Source organism: Vidua macroura, chromosome 16 (assembly GCF_024509145.1).
Source record: "Vidua macroura isolate BioBank_ID:100142 chromosome 16, ASM2450914v1, whole genome shotgun sequence".
Lineage (NCBI taxonomy): Eukaryota > Metazoa > Chordata > Aves > Passeriformes > Viduidae > Vidua > Vidua macroura.
Genome location: NC_071586.1, coordinates 15,565,979 through 15,588,400, shown reverse-complemented (window position 1 = coordinate 15,588,400; position 22,422 = coordinate 15,565,979). Strand labels below are relative to the sequence as shown.

The 22,422-nt window shown below is 50.5% G+C and overlaps 1 protein-coding gene across 2 annotated transcripts; it reads left to right on the top strand.

The window, feature by feature from the left end:
• Positions 1-8,240: 8,240 nt before the first annotated feature.
• Positions 8,241-22,342, top strand: ZNF598 (zinc finger protein 598, E3 ubiquitin ligase). Of its 2 annotated transcripts, none has more exons than XM_053991765.1 (12): positions 8,241-8,516; positions 9,656-9,768; positions 11,001-11,130; positions 12,349-12,560; positions 14,239-14,456; positions 15,462-15,579; positions 16,589-16,773; positions 17,097-17,166; positions 17,519-18,279; positions 19,263-19,398; positions 20,118-20,262; positions 20,374-22,342. In XM_053991765.1, exons 1-12 carry the CDS (start codon positions 8,262-8,264, stop codon positions 20,719-20,721), a joined length of 2,691 nt encoding a protein of 896 aa, XP_053847740.1. In that variant the 5' UTR covers positions 8,241-8,261; the 3' UTR covers positions 20,722-22,342. The 2 variants fall into 2 exon arrangements, with proteins under 2 accessions (XP_053847740.1, XP_053847739.1); XM_053991764.1 differs by having other exon boundaries at positions 17,094-17,166.
• Positions 22,343-22,422: the final 80 nt, after the last annotated feature.

The window sequence follows — 22,422 nt, the reverse complement described above, 5'->3', positions numbered from 1 at the left end:
TCTCCACCACAGCTCCAGAGCATGAGCTGGGGTTTCTGGAAAGCATCCTGAGGGACCCCTCGGCTGAGGGGAGAGAGGGGTGAGCAACTGGAGGCACCACATCTTCGCCCCTGCAATAAACCCAGCCGAGCTCTCCGAAGAGCCTCTCCACCCGATTTCATTCCTGCTGTGCTCTCACCTCCCACCACACACATTACTGCAGCCACTCAGGATTTGTGGCTTTGGAGAATGAGCTAAATGAATTTGATGTCCCAGAAAGAGGCACTTGAAAGCGAAACCGGTGGGGTTTAATGACAGCATTTTCCACATTTTTATGATAATGACTCTGGTGTTTATTGGAAGGTTAGCAACTCAGCCGAGCAGGAAAACAAAGCAATTGGAGGGGCCAGCCCTGCCATGGGGCCTCTGCACTCTTGGGCATTAATGCCTGCTCTATTCATAACATTTTTTGGCCATTTGGGCTCTCCAGAATGTCCCTGTGGGAGTATGAGAGGATGGAGGTGACATCACTTGGGATGAAGAGGAACAGAGCCTGCCCTCCTGCACTCTGCAAACTCAACCAACTCTGCTAATTGGGATCATTCTGTTCTTCAGGCTGGGAAACTGAGGCACACAAAACATTCAGCACATTGCCAAAGACCACCCAAGGAACAGAAGTTTGGCCCAAGTAACTTGGAGCCTGCTGCTCCAAGGGCCTTCACCTGGCCACTGCCTGGCTCTGCCTTCCTGTGCAGGTTGGCCTTGGAGAGACGGACACAGATCAGCCAAAAGCAGCTGCACCGCTGCGAAATCAGCTGGAGGCACAAAACTGAAGTTGGAGGTTGGAGAAGGGGTGAGTTCTGTTGCCCATGCCATACCAGGCAGTGCCAGGCACTTCCCAAGGCGGAGCACAGCTGGCGCTGCTGTGAGGAGGTGACTTTCAGACAAGGTTGGAAGCTCAGCAGCTGAGCGAGCTGGGACTGCAGGTCCCACTCAAAACTGTGACATTTTTTGTCACATTGTGTGAACACCCTGCTGCCCAGGTCACTGCTCTGACTCCCCACTGCTCCATCTCTGCCCAGACACCAAATTCCTGCACTTCCCCTCCTTTCCCAGATTCACATCCCTGCTGCCTCCTGCATGACTTCAACCTGGGAGTGAGCAAAGTCTTGATGGCAAGAAAAAGATATTCTCACACGTGTGGCTCAGTAAATCCTGATGTTTTCCAACACCCATCCCACTGCTGAGCTCCTGGGAATTCAGAACAGTGTTTGTGTGGGGCTGGGATGAGGCACTCAGCCCGGGGGACCCAAACAGCCTCGGTCCCTCAGGTGCTGTGTTGGCAGCACACCAGAAAGCCCCAGCAATAGCAACCTTTGCCATTTTCTTGCATCTCAAGTGTGTCCTTGTGTAACAAACTCGGATCACGGAGCAATTCCTGCCCCCGGTGATTCAGAACCTGATTAAACGCTATTTGTGTGTTCCTCTGAAATAAAGGAGCTGTAGTTGCTACAAACAAATTACGGTTTCAAGCTGTGAGGTAAAACACACCTTGACTCCTGAGAAAGCTGCTGCAGTCTTTGGTGGCTCTGAAGAGAAAGAGGAAACAACAAGGGGTGTTTCCTAATGTTGCAGATCTTGCTAAAGTGCACTAAGTTAATTATTTGACTCCTAAGAAGCAACTCATTCCCCACTATTTTTAGCCTCACACACTATTTTAAGAGGTTTTGTCTTCAGGGTCCAGTCACGTGGAAGTTAAACAGAAGGCAGTGAAGTCTCCATAGGATAATAAACTATCTCAAATTACTTTGCTAATGGAACAAAGAGTACTGTAAATGTCACACAGGATAGAACAAGAGCAGGAGAAACCTTTACACGAAACAATGGATCCATTAACACAAAGGTAAGGAAAAAATCCCACAGACTTGTGATACTTGTGCAGAGCTTCACAGAACTGCTGCTCCAAGCCAAGGGAATTTGTTTCCTCACTTGGATTCTGTGCTGAGCTCACACCACAATCACCCACACTCTCAAGGCATTGATCCTTTAGCATTTCAAAGCCCTTTACAGACAATAGCTAAGCCCCAGGTGAGTCAGTGGAATTATTTCTGCTTCAAACCCAGGTGCAGAGAGGGAATCATTGAATCACTGGTGGGAGACCAAAACCAAACTGAGGTCCAGACTCACCAAACCCACCGAGGGGTCCTCACCTCCAGCTTAATGAAGTTGTCCATCATCCTACAAGCTGCTGGAGTGACCCTTCACTCCTGAGGTGGCTCATCAGCTGGAGAACCCAGCTCTGGTGGGGCTTCTGGGGTGAGAGGATGGACTGTGAGACACCATTGCTCACCCTGCCCCGTTTTTTGCCTCTCCTGCGCTTGGCAGAAGATCAAAAGTCTTCAAACACATCAAGGGCTGCAGCAGCAGCATCACAGAGTGGTTTGGGTGTGACATAACACCACCAAGGAACCATGATGAGAAATTCCCCACGATGTGGGATGACAGCGGTGCCTCAGGAAAGCAGCAAAGACAAAAACTCTGAGAAGCAGGGAGAAAAGATGCCATGGGCTGCTATCTGAAATTGTGAGCAGATCCTCAGCCCCCTCCAGTCCATGAGTCAGGCTTTCTCCTGGAAGTAATTCCCAACCCCACCAGCGAGTTAATACCCAGATGTGTGAAGTGCAGAGTAAATTTGGCTCTGCTCTGCAGAGTTTGCTGCGAGGAGAAAGAGTTGAGAGATGAATCTTTCGTTTGACAGTCCTGAGATCTCTTAACCAAAGCCCACACAACTCCCAAGAGCTCTCCTGTTTTCCTGAAATGTAATTAGCTGAGGCTCTCCAGCACACACGTGTGAGATGGTTGGAGGGTTTGAAGGGGTGTAGATGGGAATAAACCTGCCTTCAGGCAAATCTGCACAGGTTAAGGTTGGAAAAGTCCTCTAAGATCCCCGTGTGCAACCATCAGCCCACCCCCTCCTCGTTCACCCCTAACCCGTGTCCCCACGTGCCACATCCACACATGTACTGAGCACGTCCAGGGATGGTGACTCCACCCCTGCCCTGGGCAGCCTGTGCCAGGGCGTGACAACCTTTTCCATGAAGAAATTTTCCCTAATATCCAACCTGAACCTCCCCTGGTGCAACTTTGGACAAGGGCCTGGAGAGCCAGGACAAGGGAATGGATTCCTGCTGGCAGAGGGCTGGGTTTGATGGGATACTGGGAAGGAATTCTTGACTCAGAGGGTGGGGAGGGTGCCCAGAGAAGCTGTGGCTGCCCCTGCCAATGTCCAAGGCCAGGTTGGATGGGGCTTGGAGCATCCTGGGACAGTGGAAGGTGCTGGGTTGGACTGGATGAGCTTTAAAGTTCCTTCCACCCCAAACCATTCCAGGATTCCATGCAATGAGGTACCTGTGAGGAGCCACTGCTCAGGGGCTGGCTGAGACTTATTTTCCTTAAAACAAAACACTGAGAAAATCATCACTTTTAGCAGAAACTTTATCAAATGAAGACAAATTTCCCCGTTCTGCACTGAGAGCCTTGGCTGCAAATGAGCTGCATCGGCACCAAGCTGGGAATGGGAAATTAATCCAAGGCTTAACCTTTAGTTCTACACTTGGACAGGATCTCAGTGCTGAACTATAAATATTGGATCTGTGGCTCTGCTGAGTGGAATGAGTTTGTTGTGCTCATCTCCAGACTGATCAATTATTCCAAAGTGTATTTTTTGCTGATGAAATGACTGGAGAAGGGTCTTTTCCTGCAGTTATTATGGGATATTTAGTGAGTAAACATGGAAATCAACTACCTCAAGTGTCAATATTAACCCTTTTTCTTGGGAAGGAAACATTCCTTGCCTTCCAACACACAGAACCAAGCACCAACTAAGAAATTTAGAACCCAGTTAATTTTATAAAATTTTATTTCTTTATGTTTTGGGGTCACACTCAGTGCTAAGATCCGGCTTTCATTTGCAATCACCAGAGAAATAAACCAGCATCTTTAAATCATCAGCAAAGAATGATTCAATCCCTTCAAACAGGCTTATAAAAACCTCTCTGCACCACAAAATAAATTAATCTCAACACATGACTCACAGGCACCAGCAGGATGGTTCTCCAGAAGGGTGAGGAGCTGGAAACAGGATTTGGTGAAGTTTGAAGGTTTCAACGTTGACTTTTTAGCAATTCTTTGTGCTGCTTGATGATGGTGGAAATGACAGGAGAGTGGGAATGTCTTGTGTGATGATGTCAAAATGGAACAGAGAGGGTTTTTTTTGGCATTTTACAGCTGTGGAAAGATGTGTCCAACTGCTGGAAAAGTCATGGTAGCAGCATTAGCAGGATATGGAATCATGGAATCACAGAATCACTGAGGTTGGAACAGAGCTCCAACACCACTGAGTCCAGCCATGCTCCCAGCACTGCCAAGGCCACCACAAACTCGTGTCCCCAAGTGCCACATTCAGGGATGGGGACTCCAACACTGCCCTGGGCTGGACAGCCCTCTCCATGAAGGAATTTCCCCAGTATCCAGCCTGAAGGTTCCCTGGTGCTGCCTGAGGCCGTGGTGCCATGGAAGGGCTGCTCCAAGCTGCTCTCTGCAGTGCTGTGGAGGAAGAGCCAGTGGCAGCAGTTAAGGACACCCGACTTTGGCAATGGCAGCGTGCCAAAAGCTGGGATCTGGGCTGGGATGGATCATGCCAGGGTGGATGTAGAGGTCAGGGATGAGTCTGGCCTCCAGCCTGTGCTGGAAGGAGCACAGATGAACTTTAAGGTTCCTTCCAGCCCAGGCCATTCGATGATATCCTTACGTGGGTTTTGTTCCAAATGAACTCCCTGGATGAGAGAACTGAGGATGGGATCTGACCTGGCAGGAGCTGTCAGTGCTGGGGGAAGTTCACCTGCACTGTGAAGGGACATGGAATCTTCAGTGGTTTCCCCCCCCCAGACACTGATTATAACAAATATCATCCCAAAAGCAGAAAATGCCCCAGCTGAGGAGCTGCTGCCTGCCTGGTGAACAGCAGGACCAGGAACACCACACGCTCCTGGGGGAAACCACACTGTGCAGGACCAGGGCTTTGGATGAGGTCCTTGGTGGTGGGAAGTGATGTCACCAACCAGAGCTGAACTCTGAAACACCCCAGCTCGTGTGCCATTGTCCTGGCGGTGAGTAATGTCCCTTGCCATCCCAGCTCCTCAGGTGTGTTTATGATCCCGAGCCACCGTGTCACTCCCCAGCCAAGTGCCACTCAGGGCAGCACATCACTGCCAGCAGCCTCCAGCTCATTTCATGCTAATTGCTCTCCAAAATTGGGTGATGCAGTTGGGGCACAAAAACATTTTCAACAGTGTCATTAATTCGGGGAACATTTCCTGGAGTAATTACAGCCAGCATCACCAGTCATTCCTAATTACTGCACGCAGCCCCACCCAAACACACTTCAGGGTTGATTAGCAAGACGTGTGTTATCCCACTCCACGCTCAAGAGGGATAAATGGGGCTCTCCAGGAGAAAGTAAATATTACCTGTTGTACCCAATGATCCAAATCGTTCAAATCCTTCATTATCTGCTCCCAAACACTTAACAAAGCTATTACTTAATTTATTTGATGGCACAGATGTCGTTAGCCGAGGCTGGTGAACATCATGGGATGTTTTAATGATCTGTTTGATGAGTTGCTTTGTCCTGAAAGGATTGTTTATGGCTCAAAGAAGAGCAACTTTTGACTCAAATGACAACGAATTCAGGGAAGAGAAAGGAACCATAAAGGTGCTAATCAGATCTTCCAGGAAGACCCTAGGAATTCAGTAGGAATTTCATCATGAACTGGAGTGACAGGTCAAGGGGGAATGGCTTCCCACTGCCAGAGGGCAGGGATGGATGGGATACTGGGAAGGAATTCCTCCCTGTGAGGGTGAGGAGGGGCTGGGATGGAATTCCCAGAGAAGCTGTGGCTGCCCCTGGGTTCCTGGGAGGGTCCAGGGCCAGGCTGGACAGGGCTTAAAACACCCAGGGACAGTGGGAAGTGTCCCTGCCCATGGCAGGGGTGGCACTGGGTGGGCTCTGAGGTTCTTCCCAACCCGAACCATTCCAAGGTTTTATGACTCAGTGATCCTACGCTGGTCACTCAGCAGGGATCCGTGAGGAAAAAGAGGTGGGAGAGAGCAAACTTTGAAAAAAAAAAAAACTTCCTGTGTGTTCTTCTGTGCTGTCGCCAAAGAAGCTTTTGTCCTTTTTGGTTCGGTTTTTTTGTTTGTTTGTTTGTTTGTTTGTTTTGTTTGGTTGGTTTTTTGCTTATTTGTTTGTTTGTTTTTATTTGGGTTTTTTGTTGTTGTTTTGGGTTTTTTTTTTTCCCCTTTTTCCCCACTTCCAGAGGAACATGGCTGCTGTTAAAGCATTTTTTTCCCTGCTCCTGGAGCACCCTCTCCTGTCCAAGCAGCAGCAATTCCCACCTGTGCCTCGGGAGCGGAGGGGATTGAATTCGGGGCTGAGCTGTGAGGGCAGGGCCGGCCACACCTTCCCGAAGCCTCTTCCACAGGTGTGACACCTGGGCAGCTCACCTGGGCTGCCTCCGGCCAGGGCTGTGAAAAATGCCTATTTTATGATTGGCTCTTCGCAAATATTAAAACGATTATTATATGCGTGATGTTAGGAAGTTAGGCTGTTTTTAGTCTCTTAATTAGTGTGTTAAATATAGTTCTAGGTCATAACATAAAATAGAAACAATGCGATGTAAGATATTTTTTACTAGCTCAAGAAAAGGGATGAGATAATCAAGAAACTCTTTGCACAGAGATAACAGCCACAGAAAACCTGAAGAGTTACAGCCTCCTCATCAGAAAAAACAAACATTCTTCCACCTTCTCTCCGTCTTTATGGAACCACCAAGATTAAGGGGAAGAAGTTGACAAAAACCAGAAAAATTCTTAATTTGCAAGGAATTTATGCGTCATGTATGAGATATATGAATATGCAACAGGCTGTTGCTTTTAAGGCTTATTCCTTTGTTCCCAAGGCGTGTTTTTGGCAGCTCAGTGCCCAAAAACATCCGTAATTCTTTGCTTTTTATTGTCTCATAGTATCCTAATCCTCACTGTCCAAATTTTTATTACTCTAATTTTATTACTATTTTTTATAACTATTCTATTACTAATAAACTTTTAAGATTTTAAAAACAAGTGATTGTGTTTTTCACAGGAACCTGTGTGGGACTCACCACCTGCAGCAAATAAAGATTTATTCACGTTTAGCTGAGCTTATTTGTGTTCCTGCTCTAGTGAATACAAAATCCCAGTGACTGCAATGTTTCAAGTACGTTTTTAACGCTTTTGTTTCCAAAGTCACCCCCGGGTTACCTGGGGAAACGCACAGCTGGGTTATAAAATTTAAAATTAAATCAAGCGGCGGAGCTGGCGATCTGATGAATCCGTGGAGGGTCTGTTGGCACCCCAGGGGTGGTTTTGTATTGGGAAAATCCCACATCAACCAGCAGCGGGCACGGCAATGGGCTGAGATCCCCCGTGTGCCCACATCCACAGGGAGCAGGAGCGGCCCTGGGGTCCCTCATGTCCCCACAGACTGAGGTGCAGTCTGGGGTCCCTCATGTCCCCACACACTGAGGTGCAGTCTGGGGTCCCTCGTGTCCCCACAGATTGAGGTGCAGAGTGTGGGGTCCCTCATGTCCCCACACACTGAGGTGCAGAGTGTGGGGTCCCTCATGTCCCCACACACTGAGGTGCAGAGTCTGGGGTCTCCATGTCCCCACAAACTGAGGTGCAGTCTGGGGTCTCCATGTCCCCACAGACTGAGGTGCAGAGTCTGGGGTCCCTCATGTCCCCACAGACTGAGGTGCAGAGTCTGGGGTCCCCACAGACTGAGGTGCAGAGTCTGGGGTCCCTCATGTCCCCACACACTGAGGTGCAGTCTGGGGTCTCCATGTCCCCACAAACTGAGGTGCAGAGTCTGAGGTCCCTCGTGTCCCCACAGCCAGGAAGGACCTGGGGACCCCAAATGTGCCCGGGACCGCCGAACAGCCCCCGGGGTCCTCCTCCGCCTCACAGCCACCACCGAGAGGGAGCCAGAGCGGCCCCGCCGGCGGCGCTCCGCCCCGCGCATCTCTATGGTCACCGCGCTGCGTCTCTATGGCCGGCCGTGGAGGACCGCGCGGTGACATCAGTGGGGCGGTGCTGTCGCCGCGGGGGGAAATCAGTTCCGGCAGCGCGGCGGCGCTCTGGGCGGAGCTCTATGGCCGGTGAACGCTTTGTGACCGCGCGTCTCTATGGTGGGGCGGCGCTCTAGCCCGCGCTCAGTGGTGCGGGCGGGGCGGCGCGGGGCCGAGGCCGCCATGGCCGCCATGGCCGGCGCGGGGCCGGGCCCGGGCCCGGCGGAGGGGCCGTGCGTGCTGTGCTGCGGGGAGCTGGACGTGGTGGCCCTGGGCCGCTGCGAGCACCCCATCTGCTACCGCTGCTCCGTGCGGATGCGGGCGCTCTGCGGCGTCCGCTACTGCGCCGTGTGCCGGGAGGAGCTGCGGCAGGTGAGGCCGGGCCCGGGGCTGGGGGGGCCTCGGGCCGGGCGGGGCAGCTCCCGGGCAGGGCCGGACGGGGAAGGGGCTGGGGTGGAACCGGCGGGGACGGACGGCCCGGGTTATCCGCCCTCTGCCCCGCTCCCGGGGGTGCCGCCGCCGCCGCCGCCTGGGCGAGTGGGAAACCAAATGTGAAGAAAATGGAGTTTGGAGCGAATGTTTATGGTGTGAAGTCAGCAGGGCTCGCTCTGGCAGCAGAGAATGGAGCCTTTGCTCCCTGCTCCAGGAGGCATCAGCTCCTAGGGGGATCATAGAATTGTAAAATCCTGGAATGGTTTGGGGTGGAAAGGACCTTAAAGCCCACCCAGTGCCACCCCTGCCATGGCAGGGACACCTTCACTGTCCCAGGCTGCTCCAAGCCCTGTCCAACCTGGTACCAGGCATCCAGGGGCAGCCACAGCTTCTCTGGGAATCTCCTTCTAGATTTCTAATGTAGCTTTTGCTGTAAGAACTGAAAATCCCTAGTGTATTTATGTCTCAGCCTTTCTGGGCTGGGGCTGGTAACTCCAGCTGTTACCGCAGCAATTCCCAGGCTGGGAATGCGTGCTGGAGGTGGGAGCTGCAGTGCTCCGAGCCCAGCCGGGGCAGCTGGGAGCAAGGAAATGCCCTGGGAGGGCTGTGTGCTACAGCTAATTCGGGAGGTGCTGTGTGTTTAGCTCCTCGCTTTCCTGGGAGTTAAGGGAAGAAGAATCAGTGGTTTCTCTGCCACCCTTAGGCACTGAGTCTCTTGTCGCTTGGAGACTCCAGGTGTGATCCCCCAGGAGATGGGGAGGAGCTGAGGGCAGGGCTCCTGCCAGGCATTGGCTGTGGAAGGGCTCGTGCTGCTTGAGGATATTTACTCTGGGAACAGCTGTGGGAGCAAAACAGACCAGAAGCGTTTCCTAATCTCGTTCAAACTCCAGAGGCCAGGCTGGGCCGATCCACGTCTCCCTGGCGGCTTGATAAGGTGTCCTGTGGCCCTGCTGACAGCAGGGGACAGTGCCCGGGGGAGGTGACAGCTGAGGCTGGCACAGCGCTGCGGGCGTGGGCAGCTCCCAGAGGTGGTGCCGAGGAGCCTGCCTGGAATCCCCATCCCAATGCTGTTCCCACAGGTGGTGTTCGGGCGGAAGCTGCCGTCCTTCTCCTCCATAGCCCTGCAGCAGCTGCAGCATGAGAAGAAATACGACATTTATTTCATGGACGCTGAGGTGTACGCGCTGTACAGGTGAGCGCTGGCTCCTCCCTGGAATGTCCCCCCCGAGCACGTGGCAGGAAGTGCTGCTGCGGGAGGGCGGGGTGCTGGGACGTGAGTCACCTGCCGTGCAGGTGTTTTTGGCCAGGTGACAGCCTGGAGCAGGGCACTGAGCGCTCAGCAGCTCCTCGGGGCTGCGGCCTTGGATTCGTCAACACAACGCACACGCTTTGCTCTCTCAATAAATGTCATTTTTGGCGTCTTTAACAGCAGCAAACGTGCTGAAAGCCTTCCCATTCCTTGCATGGCTGCTGTGGAAATTGATAAAAGACTTAATTACTGTTACAATTGTAATTACTGCTGTGCTGAGTAAGGACTAACCAAACCAAGGTGTGCCAAGTATTGCATGAAGAGTAACATTGCCTTCACACAAAGATCTTAATTCCAAATGGGAGGGAAAAAAGGTGAAGTGAAAAAACCAGTGCAGAATAAAAACGTGGCATTAGTATCGTGTTCTACAAGTATTTTTTATAATAACCTTAATTGGGAGGATTTGAGATAATGGAAAGAAGAGTGGAAAAGATGAAGCCATGCAGGCAGTGGAACCTTTTCCTTGGCGAGTTGGGCATTATATTCACCCTGATTTGGGCTGAGAATGTAACGTTGGTGCATTTACAGTTTTGCATGGCTTGATATTTATGGGAATAAGTGAGTGGGAGTCTCCCAGTGGGACCAATGCTCAGCTCTTCCTGGGAATCATTGTGTGGTGGGCTTTTGGGGTGGCGTTTTTCCCTCCTTTCTTAATACAAATCCTTAATTTATCTCTCCCCACTGTAATCCTCAGTTTCTGACAGTGGGAAGTGTAATGGAATTGGATATGAATGCTGCAGGAATCTTCAGTAGGGGAAGGGGTTGTTTCAGTTTACTCAGTTCTGTTCAGTTTCAGTTTACTCAGTTCTGTTCAGTTTCAGTTTACTCAGTTCTGTTCGGTTTCAGTTTACTCAGTTTTGCAGTGACAGTGTGGCTCCTACTCCGTGGCTGCTCAGCTCTTCTCCAGCAGCTGGAACCTCGGTGTAGTTTGGTTCCATCCTGTTCCTGCCATCCAGCAGAGTTCTTGCAATAAGCAGGTCACAACCCTCACTGCAGATTGCAGGGGCAGCCTTAAAGCTGGAGCCTTCTGCCAGGGATGGAACATTTGTGTTTTGCTAAAGGTGTCGGGGTGCTGGGTCATTGGATCATTTTTGGGAATCTCTCTCGTCCCTCAGGAAGCTGCTGCAGCACGAATGCCCCTTGTGCCCGGATGCAAAGCCCTTCAACACCTTTGCAGATCTGGAACAGCACATGAGGAAGCAGCACGAGCTCTTCTGCTGCAAACTCTGTGTTAAACACCTAAAGGTGAGCTGGGCTTCTGCTTGGATGTGTGGGAAGGAGGGGAGATCCCTCCATGACCTCCAGGAGTTCCTGGGAAGATGGGAAGGCAGAACAGTTCCCTCTTCCTGCAGTGAGGCCAGTTGCTTTATTTTAAGCCTTTCTCCTTCCATGAACTGATTACTGAAGAGGGCCTGGAGGTTCTCCAGGTTTTAAATTAAACCCCGCGGTGGTGGTGCCACAGTTGGTTTGTGCCAGGTGAACTGGAGTTTGCTGCCAAAAGGGATGGGATCCAGGAATGAGCAGTTGACCTAAATGAACCCTAATAAGTTGGGGAACTGAGCTGAGTCTTTCCTGTGGTCTTGGAATTCCTGGAGCTGATTGAAGGGAAGTGGGAAAGGAGGGCAGGACCTCCTTTGGTTTCTGGTGAGGTGCTTCATGCTCAGGGTATGTAGCCAGCACTGAGGGAACTTGTTTGCCATTTTCTCTCACAAACAATATTAAAACTGTTGCTTTTTAATTTCAGAATACTGTAGAGATTTTTATTTCAAAGAAAAAAGTCCCATGTTACTCATTCCCACTGAAAAGAAACTCTTAAACCTGTGGAAGCTTCAGTCCATCAGCCTTGGCAAAGCCAAACAAACCTTTTCCCAGAGCCATTTCCCAGTCCTTGTCAAGGCCAAAAATAAAGGATATTCTGTTCTCAAGGCTGGGTTGATATTTTTGGCATCTCCAGGACCCTTCCTACCAAAACAGCTCACGAGGTAGTGGGGACAGAGGGTTGGCTTGTGATGCACAAGTTGTTCACTGAAGTGGCTCCTCTGTGTGCAGCTATTTGGGGTGGTTACTGTGAGAGAAAAGTGAAGCAGTTCCCTTGGGGTTTCTAAATTTGAGGAAACAAAATACTGTTTGTTGATAAATACATAGTTAGGCCTTTTCTGCTCCAGAGGTTATAATTTAAACTCGTTACAGCATAAAAAGATTCCAAAGGGAAAAAATGTGAATTAAGTTTGTTTCCAGTGTTCAGAGAAATGCAAGTTAGATTTAATTTGAATCCATCATTTGAATTTTGCTTCCTATCCACCAAAAATTTTAGCTGTTGGTGGTCAAACTGTATCTTCTTGAAGCAAATCTTCCAGATGGAGAAGTTGGGCACGGCCTGGCTTGTTCTGTTTGGTTCTGTGTCCGTCGGAAACATTTCAAAGCTATAAATACCAATGTATTAACACAATACCTGCCCTCCAGATCTTCACCTACGAGAGGAAATGGTATTCCAGGAAGGACCTGGCCCGGCACCGGATCCACGGGGACCCCGACGACACCTCCCACCGGGGCCACCCCCTCTGCAAGTTCTGCGACGAGCGCTACCTGGACAACGACGAGCTGCTCAAACACCTGCGCAGGGATCACTACTTCTGCCACTTCTGTGACTCCGAGGGGGCTCAGGAGTACTACAGGCAAGCACGTTATTGATAGGAGTCCTTTTCCCAGCTTAAATTTCCTTTTTCTGGCTTAGATTTTAAATTTTGGGTGTGCTTTGAATTTAGGGGGTAAGTAGTGTTTGAAAGCAGAGTGGAGGAGTGGCAGCAGGTTAGGTGCAATTCCTTAAATAAATAGGCAAAATACTCACTTTGAGTCTAGTTCATGCTTTAAAATTTTCTTTATTAAAAGTTAATTTTGCAGCCTGATGGCAGCTGTCTGGTGTGTTACCTCCAATGGGGAACAGGAGGAGAGGAAGTGTTCTTAAGTTGCATCAGGGGAGGTTTAGATTGGATATTGGGAAAAATTCCTTCATGGAAAGAGTTGTCAGGCACTGGAAGAGGTTAGCCAGGGAAATAGTGGAGTCACTATCCCTGGAAATGTTTAAAACCATGTGGATGTGGCACCTGGGGACGTGACACGAGTGGTGAACATGGTGGTGGTGCAGGTTGATGGTCTTAAAGGTCTTTCCCTACCTTAAATCTGTGATTCCTTGATCTGAACCAGCCACCACTGAAGCCTGTAAGAGTAGCTGTGTGCCATCAGAAGAGCCCTTTGGGAGGGGTCGGCTCTGTTCAGCCAGTGAGTTTGGTTTGACATGTGGATAGTGCATCCAGGTCTGTGTTGGCTGTACAGAAGTGATGTCAGCTAGAAAACATCCCTGGTAAAGGACAAATGAACCACCAGGGCTTGTCCTCACCTCCCCTTGATGCCTGGAGAGGCTGCCTGGAGCAGAGGCTGGGCAGAGTTCAAGAATAAAGCAGGGATTTATGAAAAGGCCTTCAAAGGATGCACCTTGGGCAGTACAAGGGCCTGGCCAAGGCTCCACCCAAGATGGACCCTGGCTCAGGAGTTTTCACACTTTTCTAAGTTTTGTTCCATTTGCACACTGGGGTTCAGTGTCCAATTCCAGCTCAGGTGCTGCAGTCCCACCCTCCCAGGCTGCTCTCCTCCATTCCCTGCTGTTTGCACTTCTTGGGGCTGGAGCTGCAGCCGTGTCCTTGGTTCTGGGGCTGGAAAAGGATTGTTCTGTGTGCCTGGGCTGTGAGGAGAACTTGCTGACCCTTCAAATGGAGTTCAGAGTTATAAACCAATGCAGTCCCAAATCTGGAAACCATGAAAGCTCAAATTTAAGGCATCACCCTTGTAGGAGTGGCTGTGTCAGAGAGTGGGAATGTTAGTGTTCAGGAACCCACAATCACGGACTATGATTCTATTCAGGTGCTTTTATTGAAGAGCTCTGGGAATCAGGGGTACAGACCCAAATCTGACTCCGACATGGCTTTCGAGCTGAAAGTATTTTAAATTCTATCGTTATATAACTTACATATTAATTATTAAACTTATGTTGTTCAATTGTATACATTGATCTTATTCAAGCGTGGGTTTCTCGTGATCTTTCTCAAGCCCCTGACCACAGTTTCTCATTATTATTCTTATGATTAAACAGTAATTATATTTAATTACTAAACAATCATCGCATCTAATAATTCTATCATTTATCATATACTAGCTACACAGGTGCAGTTCTAGCAAGTCCAAGGCCTATATTTTCCCAGGGCTTACTAAGCCTAACTTTCCTAACTCCCCAAACCCCCATGATTTTAAAACCCTTTTACCATCAGCAAGGGTCAGCTGTGTGTTTTCCCTTCCCAGTGACTACGAATACCTGCGGGAGCACTTCAGGGAGAAGCACTTCCTGTGCGAGGAGGGCCGCTGCAGCTCGGAGCAGTTCACGCACGCCTTCCGCACCGAGATCGACTACAAGGCCCACAAGAGCGCCTGCCACAGCAAGAGCCGCGCCGAGGCGCGCCAGAACCGCCACATCGACCTGCAGTTCACCTACGCCCCCCGGCACCCGCGCAGGACCGACGGTCAGCTGGGCACGGCCGCTACCCCGCGGGCACGGAGGGGCACCCCGCCAGGGCGGGCAGGCACAGCTGCGGCTGCCCCGTCCCTGAAAGCGCCCACGCTTGCACAGGGCTTGGAGCAGCCTGGTCTGGCTGGTGGAAGGTGTCCTTGCTTAGGAGCGAGGTGTTCTTTAAGGTGCCTCCAACCATCCAGACCATTCTATGGCTCTTATTCTTTAAGAGTTTTCAAGAATGCCTGGTGAATATTTCATAGCCACGAAGAAATTCTTCCCAAAGAAGGTAGACAAGCCCTGGAACAGCTTGTAGAGGTTGAGAAGGCCTCTCCAACCCAAGAGCTTGTAGAGGTTGAGAAGGCCTCTCCAAACCAAGAGCTTCCAGAGGCTGAGATGGCCTCTCCAACCCAAGAGCTTGTAGAGTTTGAGAAGGCCTCTCCAACTCAAGAGCTTGTAGAGTTTGAGAAGACCTCTCCAACCCAAGAGCTTGTAGAGGTTGAGAAGGCCTCTCCAAACGAAGAGCTTGTAGTTTGAGAAGGCCTCTCCAGCCCAAGAGCTTGTAGAGGTTGAGAAGGCCTCTCCAGCCCAAGAGCTTGTAGAGGTTGAGAAGGCCTCTCCAACCCAAGAGCTTGTAGAGGTTGAGAAGGCCTCTCCAACCCAAGAGCTTGTAGAGGTTGAGAAGGCCTCTCCAACCCGAGAGGTTGTAGAGGTTGAGGATAACCAGAACTTGCCCAGACAAAGCCCTCAGATGTAGTTTTAGAGCTGGCCTTGCTTTGAGTAAAGGGCTGGAGCAGGTGATATCCAGACATCCCTTCCTGCCTGAATTGTTGTAGGATTTTTTCCCTGGGTGTGAGTTTAATGAGGACAGGTAATTTTAGGAGAACTGCTGACTTGGTCATCAGAAAGAAATGAAGATAATTTATTTGTACCGGTGTATTTTTGCATTTTTCAGGCACAGTGTGATGCCCACACTAGAGAAATAACTGAGAGTGATCATCCCTCCCCCCTGTTTTAGGTGTTGTAGGTGGAGATGACTACGAGGAGGTTGACAGGTTCAACAGGCAAGGGAGGGCGAGCAGGCTGAGCAGCCGAGGGAACCAGCAGAACAGGAGAGGCAGCTGGAGGTACAAGAGGTGAGTAGCACAACCTTGTGTGGAGTTTTACTCCCATTTAGTTATGGCTTTTACCTGCCAATTCACAATATTTTGGTGGATTAGGAGGAAGGAAGTGATACAAAATTTGGAAGCCTCCATGGTGAATCCTTAGCTGACAGCTTCCAGTCCAAGCCTATGTCCTGGCTACGTGCTGGGTCATCATGGAATTGTTTTGTGTGAAGTTTCAGGTCAGGAAGCAAACAATGTAACCCCCAACTTTTGGATTAAATAAACTCAGAACCCTGAATTAATTCCAGCAGCTGTTTTTATGCAAACTTCTCTAAATAGGATTTTCTGAAGTAGGTGACAAGTCTGTGCAGGTTTAATGGAGTTTTTGGTCTGGGTAGTCATGAAATTCCTGTTCTAAGGACCCTGCTTTTCATTGAACTAACAGATCTCTGTGTGGCCAGACTGAGTGCTTTGGAAAAGGAAGAGGGTTAAGTATTGAAATGAAACTTTGCATTTCTATGTCTCTTCATCCACACCAGACCTGAGTGCTTTTTACATCCTGCACATCTTATTTTCTTCTTTTTCTCGCTGGACGGGCAGCTGGTTCATTACTGGTGATTGCACAGGGGGGAAAAAGTCCATCCCAAAACACTCCTCTGTTGGTGTCGCATGTGGATCGTGCATGTGTTGAGAGTTCATGCCCAGCCATGTCTCAAAAGAGTTCCTGTGGCCTCCAAGAATGATGATTCCATACATTTGGAAATGAACGGGAGAGACAGGTGCCCCCTGCATCTCCCAGTTCACCCCGGTTCCTTCTGGCCTGGATTGTTATTCCCACACATGGAACTTGGAAATCCAGGGGGGAAATGTTGCCTGGCTGGGGTGGATTGGAGTGGTGGGACTGGTTTGGGCTTCTCAGCAGGTGGCAGCACGAGATCAGGGATGTCACCGCAGCTGGCACCGCAGAGGTGAGACTGCAGCGAGGCAGCTGCTCCGTGATCCTTGCTGTGTGACCAAGGGAGTCTGCCCTGTCCTGCAGGGAAGAAGAAGACCGGGATGTTGCAGCAGCAGTCAGGGCATCTGTGGCAGCCAAACGGCAGGAAGAGAAGAAGAGGGTGGAGGACAAAGAGGAAGGCAGCAGCAGCAGGGGGAGAAAGGAGGATTTGAGGGATCCCGACGTGCTCGGCTCCAAGCGTGTGCCAAAGTCTTCAAACGATGTCACAGGTGAGTGTTGGACAGGTGCTGCAGGGCATCTCAGTGCCTGGAAGGTTCCCTCAGAAAGTTCTGCCTTACCCATGTTTTACTCATTTAAAGTATCATGAATTTCCTGAATGCCATGACATAATGGGCAACACAGTTAATTGAAGGAAATAGTGATGCATGGATTTAATTTGTTCTTCTGGAATGTCAGTTAATGGCATCATCAGCTGCTGAAAATAGGCCTTGGTAGTGCTGCTGTCATGGCCATTGATAGCCCCTGCTCTGGAATGAATGGGTTTGGGTTGAAAGCAATGTCTTTGCTCTTTCTGTCCCTGTTCCAAAAGAAGCAGCTGCTAACGGAGTGCTCAGCCAGGAGGACTTTCCAGCAATCGGCTCTGCAGCAGGACCTCTCCAAGGGTGAGTCTGCCGGGCTGCAGCAGGATCAAAGCACCTTTAGAAGCTGATCAATGTGTTCTGCATTTCTGGGCAGAATAATTCTCCAGATCATTTGATCCCTCCAAGGTTTCCCCTGCCCCGTCCCCTCCTGCCTGGAGCTGTTTCTGTACTGCTCACCAGCATGAGCAGCATCAGGCATTGCTTCAGCTCCTGGCTTGATCTTAGAATCATGGAATAGAATCAGGGAATATCCTCACTGGAAGGAACCCACAAGGATGTGACAGTCTGAGGAGAAGTGTGGAGAGTTGTGGGTTTGTGCTGTCCCTTGGGGCTCTGCTGCCTCAGTAACTCCAACCCTCTCCCTTCCCCACAGCTCTGCCCAGCCAGCACTGGTTAAGCTTAAAGAAGAAGATTTCCCAAGCTTGTCCTCCTCTGCAGCTCCCACCATCTCATCAGGGATGTCTCTGATGTACACAGCCACTGCCAGGAAAGCAGCCTTCCAGGAGGAGGATTTCCCAGCCCTGGTGTCCAAAGTGAAGCCCACCAATAGGACAGTAACTCACATCACATCTGCATGGAACAATGGTTCCAGTAAAAACGTGGTCAAAGCCATGAGCAGCCCCTGTGTCAACCAGCCAGCCAAAAAACCATCCTTGAACACCTCCAAAGGCAGTAAGAAGAGCAATAAACTCTGTGAGTCGGACGACGAGGACGGCAGTGGTGGCCTGACCACCCAGGAGATCCGCAGCACCCCGACCATGTTCGACGTCTCGTCCTTGCTGGCAGCTTCTACCTCACAAACTTTTACGAAAGTGGGCAAGAAAAAGAAGATGGGGGTTGAGAAGCAGAGCCCATCCTCCCCACGGCCGCCCCAGGAGATGCCCTTGCCCAGGCCAGCCACAGAGAAGGCCCTGGAGGCAGAGCAGCCCTGCAAGGTGTTCCCTGCTGCTCACGGCCCCGACAGAGCCACCGCTGTCGTCAACGGGCACTCGGAGAAGCCATCAGCTGGCTGTGCTGCACCCAAAGAGCCCCCCGGCCTTAAAAAGCCCCCAGTGACTAACAAATGCCCTTTACCTCAGGAAGACTTCCCAGCTCTTGGGAGCTCAGGATCAGCCAGGATGCCCCCGCCACCAGGTAAGCAGGGAATGAATCTCAGAGTCACGGAATGGTTTGGGTGGGAGGGATCTTAAAGATCATCTCATTCCACTCCCTGCCGTGGGCAAGGGCACTTTCCACTTGACCAGGTTGCTCCAGCCTGGCCTTGGACACTTCCAGGGATGGGGAAGCACTGCTGAGCATGGCCAGCTTTGCTTGGGGAGAGCCCAGAGAACACGTGGATGTGTTGTGTAAACTCCTCCTGGCTCTCTTGTGGTTCTGCCACCAAGTGCCAGGTTGGGCTCTGGAGATAGAGGCTGCCTGGGTGTCACAGGGGGGCTGGAATGTCCTCTGGGAATCACCTCTGCCCCACAGCTGGAGGTGTTTGCTCGCTGGGAGTGGCTCATGGATGTAGAGCTGGTTTTTCCCTGTCCCCAGGGCTGACAAACCCGTGTGTTGTGCTCCGAGATCTGCCTTGGAAGCCACTGCAGGCACAGGGAATCTGGCTGTGTCCTGTCCCTGCTGGCACTTGTCACTTCACTTCCTCCCGTGCTGGCAGAGGTTTCCTGCCATGCTTTTAGCCATGACCTTGTGAAAGCAGGGAGACAGGAACAAACGTGGCCTGGAGTGGTTTTCATGGCAGTGGGATCGCATCGGGAGGCGCCGGCACCGCTGTTTGTGCAGCTCCTGCTGGGAGAGGCCAGGCTGGGCCTGCTGCCTCCTCCCGTGGTTTGTGTTCACTTTAATAATGCAAAAGTGTTTTTCATTGTGACTTGGAGTGGGCTTTCAAAATTATTTTCCATTGAGAAAGTAAATGAATAATTAAAGCACTTTCTCTGTAGAGGAACATCAGCCACTCTCAAGTACTTCTTGAAGATTTTTTTTTAGGTTTTCTCTAATATAGTGATGTCTGCACTGCAAACTCTTCTTGGTGCTTCTGCAGAGTGTGTCGGGCACTGGTGTGGGTTTTATCCAGGGGTCTGTGAGGGGTCTAATTCCTGCCCTTTCCCTGCTTCCCTCAGGCTTTAACTCTGTGGTGCTGTTGAAGAATCCTCCTCCGCCTCCGGGCCTGTCGGTGCCTGTCAGCAAACCCCCGCCGGGCTTCGCTGTCATCCCATCCTCCACCATCTCTGAACCCGTCACTACGGCTCTGAAAGAGTGAGTCAAGGACCTGCCAGGGGCTGTGGGACACCTCACACCTCCCTCGTGTCACAGGGGCTTCAAACAGCACCCAGGGAGTGACTCTGAGTAGGGCCAGCTGGGGGAAGGTTCCCCTTGGGAAGTCCCAGGCTGCTGTGGGTTGGATTCAGGAGAATTTCATAAAACAGCCCAGTCTGAGGAACTGCAAACCTGTGCAATTTTTGGCTGCTCAGACCTTGTCTAGCCTAGATTTATTTGGGAATCTTCAGCTCCAACATCCCTGTGAGAGTCCCAGCAGCAAGGTGCTGAGGCTTGTTCTCCTTGGTGACCTTCACTGCTCTGATATTTCCAGGAGCTGCTCTCTGGTTCCTTCTGGGACAGAAAGAGGAGTTTTTGGGAAAACTTTGTGTCAGTTTCATAGAGAACCTGCATTACCTGTTGGTTTATTCACAGTGAGGTCTTTGCTCAGGTCTTTTGAGTGCACCCAGCTCACAGAGCAGCTCGTCAGGACCACGTTAGACTTGGATTTTAAACATTCTGTTTGTGTAAAGCTGGAATCTGATATGGAAATCCCATATTTTATTATCCTGACAAGACAACTGTGTGCTGCTTTTGTGTAGCTGGGTGGAGGAAGGACGTGCAGCTGTAAACCAGAGCAGCCTTGTGATTTATGTCCCAGGACATCTTTGTGTGACACAAACCAGTGTCAGGGTCACTTCTGGTCTTTTCCAACACAGGCCAAAATCCTGTCACGGATCATACTTGATACCTGAGAACTTCCAGCAGAGGAACATCCAGCTCATACAATCCATTAAAGAATTTCTTCAGAGCGACGAGTCCAAGTTCAATAAATTTAAAACTCATTCTGGGCAGTTCAGGCAGGTGAGTGGGTTCCCAAAGCCTCCCTTTCTGGGATGCCTGAATTCTAGTGGGATTTTTAATAGATAAATATTAATTTTCCTCTGATTCTTGCCCTTTCCCTGTCCCCTGCAGGGGCTGATCTCTGCAGCTCAGTATTACAAAAGCTGCCGGGAGCTGCTGGGGGAAAACTTCAAGAAGATTTTCAAGGAGTTGTTGGTGTTGCTGCCAGACACAGCCAAGCAGCAGGAACTGCTCTCTGCTCACAACGACTTCCGGATCAAGGAGAAACAAAGCTCCAACAAACCCAAAAAGAACAAAAAGAATGTTTGGCAGACGGACTCCCCCGCCGACCTCGACTGCTACATCTGCCCCACGTGCAGGCAGGTGCTGACCCAGCAGGACGTGGTGACCCACAAAGCTTTGCATATCGAGGATGAGGAGTTCCCCTCACTGCAGGCAATCAGCAGGATCATCAGTTAGCTCTCCCCAGGGCCACCACCCAGGCTCTGGCTGTGGATGTGCACTTTGGAACGAGGTTTGGCAGTAGCTGGGGGCTGGTGCCCTTGAGGCAGTGAGGAGCAGGTGACTTGGGAAGCCCTCCTGGGCAAAGGGATCAGGGGAATGTGCCAGAGCTCGTCCCCACCCGCTGTCTGAGCTCCCAAACTGGGCTAGGGTTAGGCTGAGCTGCAGGGGGGGCAGGCAGGGCTCCTTCCTCCTGGAACACACAATAGCTGGGAATCCTTCTGGATCTGCAGAATGACAGGGGACACAATAGGGGAATAAGCTTCTGGTTTGGGGGTTTCTTTCTGGTTTTGGGGTGGGGGAAGTTTATGGATCACTGAAATGAATGGAAGTGGCTTCCCTTATAACATTCTGATTTTTTTTTGTGCTATTTCAGTGAAGATCACACTAGTCAGGGGTAAAAGGTGCAAGAGAGTGCTGCTCACTGGGGTGTGTGACCAGGAGAGCTGCAAACACTGGGCTGCAGAGTTTCCCTTTCTGCAAACAGAGTCCATTCTGCTGCTTGAAGAATTGGGCTGATCTGTGCAAGATTTGAAGTTGCCTCTGACATTTTTCTGTAAAGTTCTTTCAAGAAACTGATTTTGTAGCCCTGCATGTACAGTAACAGCATTAAGGCTTTACTCTCTGTAAAGCACACGGGAATTTTATTTAATGACTGCCATGTTTCTAATTTCTTGGATGTATTACTGGTGGGAGCTCCCAACAGCATCCTGGGACATTATTAAATGCTGCTGATTACTGACCATGTTTTCTGCAGTGCCTTTAAGTGCATTTATCTGTTTACAGTAGTCTGACACCTGCACCTCCGTTTGCTCCTGTTCCTTGGCACCCCCAAATTCCACCTCAGAGGAAGAGGGGGATCTCTTCCTCCTCTGAAGTGACTCCTCCAGCAGCAGCTCTGAGGTGATGGAGTGCCAGGAGTCCCCCCTGGCTGTAGTTCAGTGTCTGATTCTCTCCCATCTCCAGGTTTAGTTATTTCTAACGTGTAGGAATAAAGCTGACTTTAATTTATGTAATTTGTAGTGATGAAACACAGCTTTTCTAGCATCATCATTTCTATGAAATCAAGCTCAGAGTATTACCCAAGAGCTACTCCTGCCTACAGCCACTCTTCCTTGCCTTACATGTGTTATTTTTGCTTGCTCTCAGGCTGCAAAGTGCTTTGGGTTTCTTTTCTTGAATATTTAAGACTGCTCTGACCAGCTGTGCACGTTGGATTTGGCCCAGAAGGGGCTGGGGAGGGTGAGTTGGGTGCAGGAGCCCCTGGCAGTCCCTGTTCCTGCCTTGCTCAGGATCCTGGAGCTGATCCTGGCCCCTGAGGGGGGCTGGGTGCTGCCACCACTTCCAGTCAGCAACTCTCCCCATCCTTTGGTTTGTAAAGTTCAGGGAGTGAAATGTCTTCCCTGCAGGAGCATCTTGTGTCTTCCCTTGGGTTTCAGTTATTTCTCCATCAGCAGCTCTGAGTTCCCTGGGGGTGCTGCTGGGAGTTCCCTCGAGCTGCTGCATCTCTGGGGCCTGATGTTGCAGTTTCCTTGTTCCTTATGCTCACCTGATTCAATAAAGTTATTACCAAATCTTTCTCTTTTTTTCTATTCATTTTTAGCTCTTTATTGAAAATAAGTTGCAGTTGGTTACACAGACACCGAAAATACAGAATCA

Bases quoted from the DNA above. Each gene is read 5' to 3' on its own strand.
- ZNF598 (XM_053991764.1), top strand. From the start codon at position 8,262: ATGGTGGGGCGGCGCTCTAGCCCGCGCTCAGTGGTGCGGGCGGGGCGG. The intron at 12,561-14,238 runs GCAAGCACGTTA...TTCCCTTCCCAG, and splicing joins GGGGCTCAGGAGTACTACAG to TGACTACGAATACCTGCGGG. The intron at 16,774-17,093 runs GTGAGTGTTGGA...CTGTTCCAAAAG, and splicing joins GTCTTCAAACGATGTCACAG to AAGCAGCTGCTAACGGAGTG.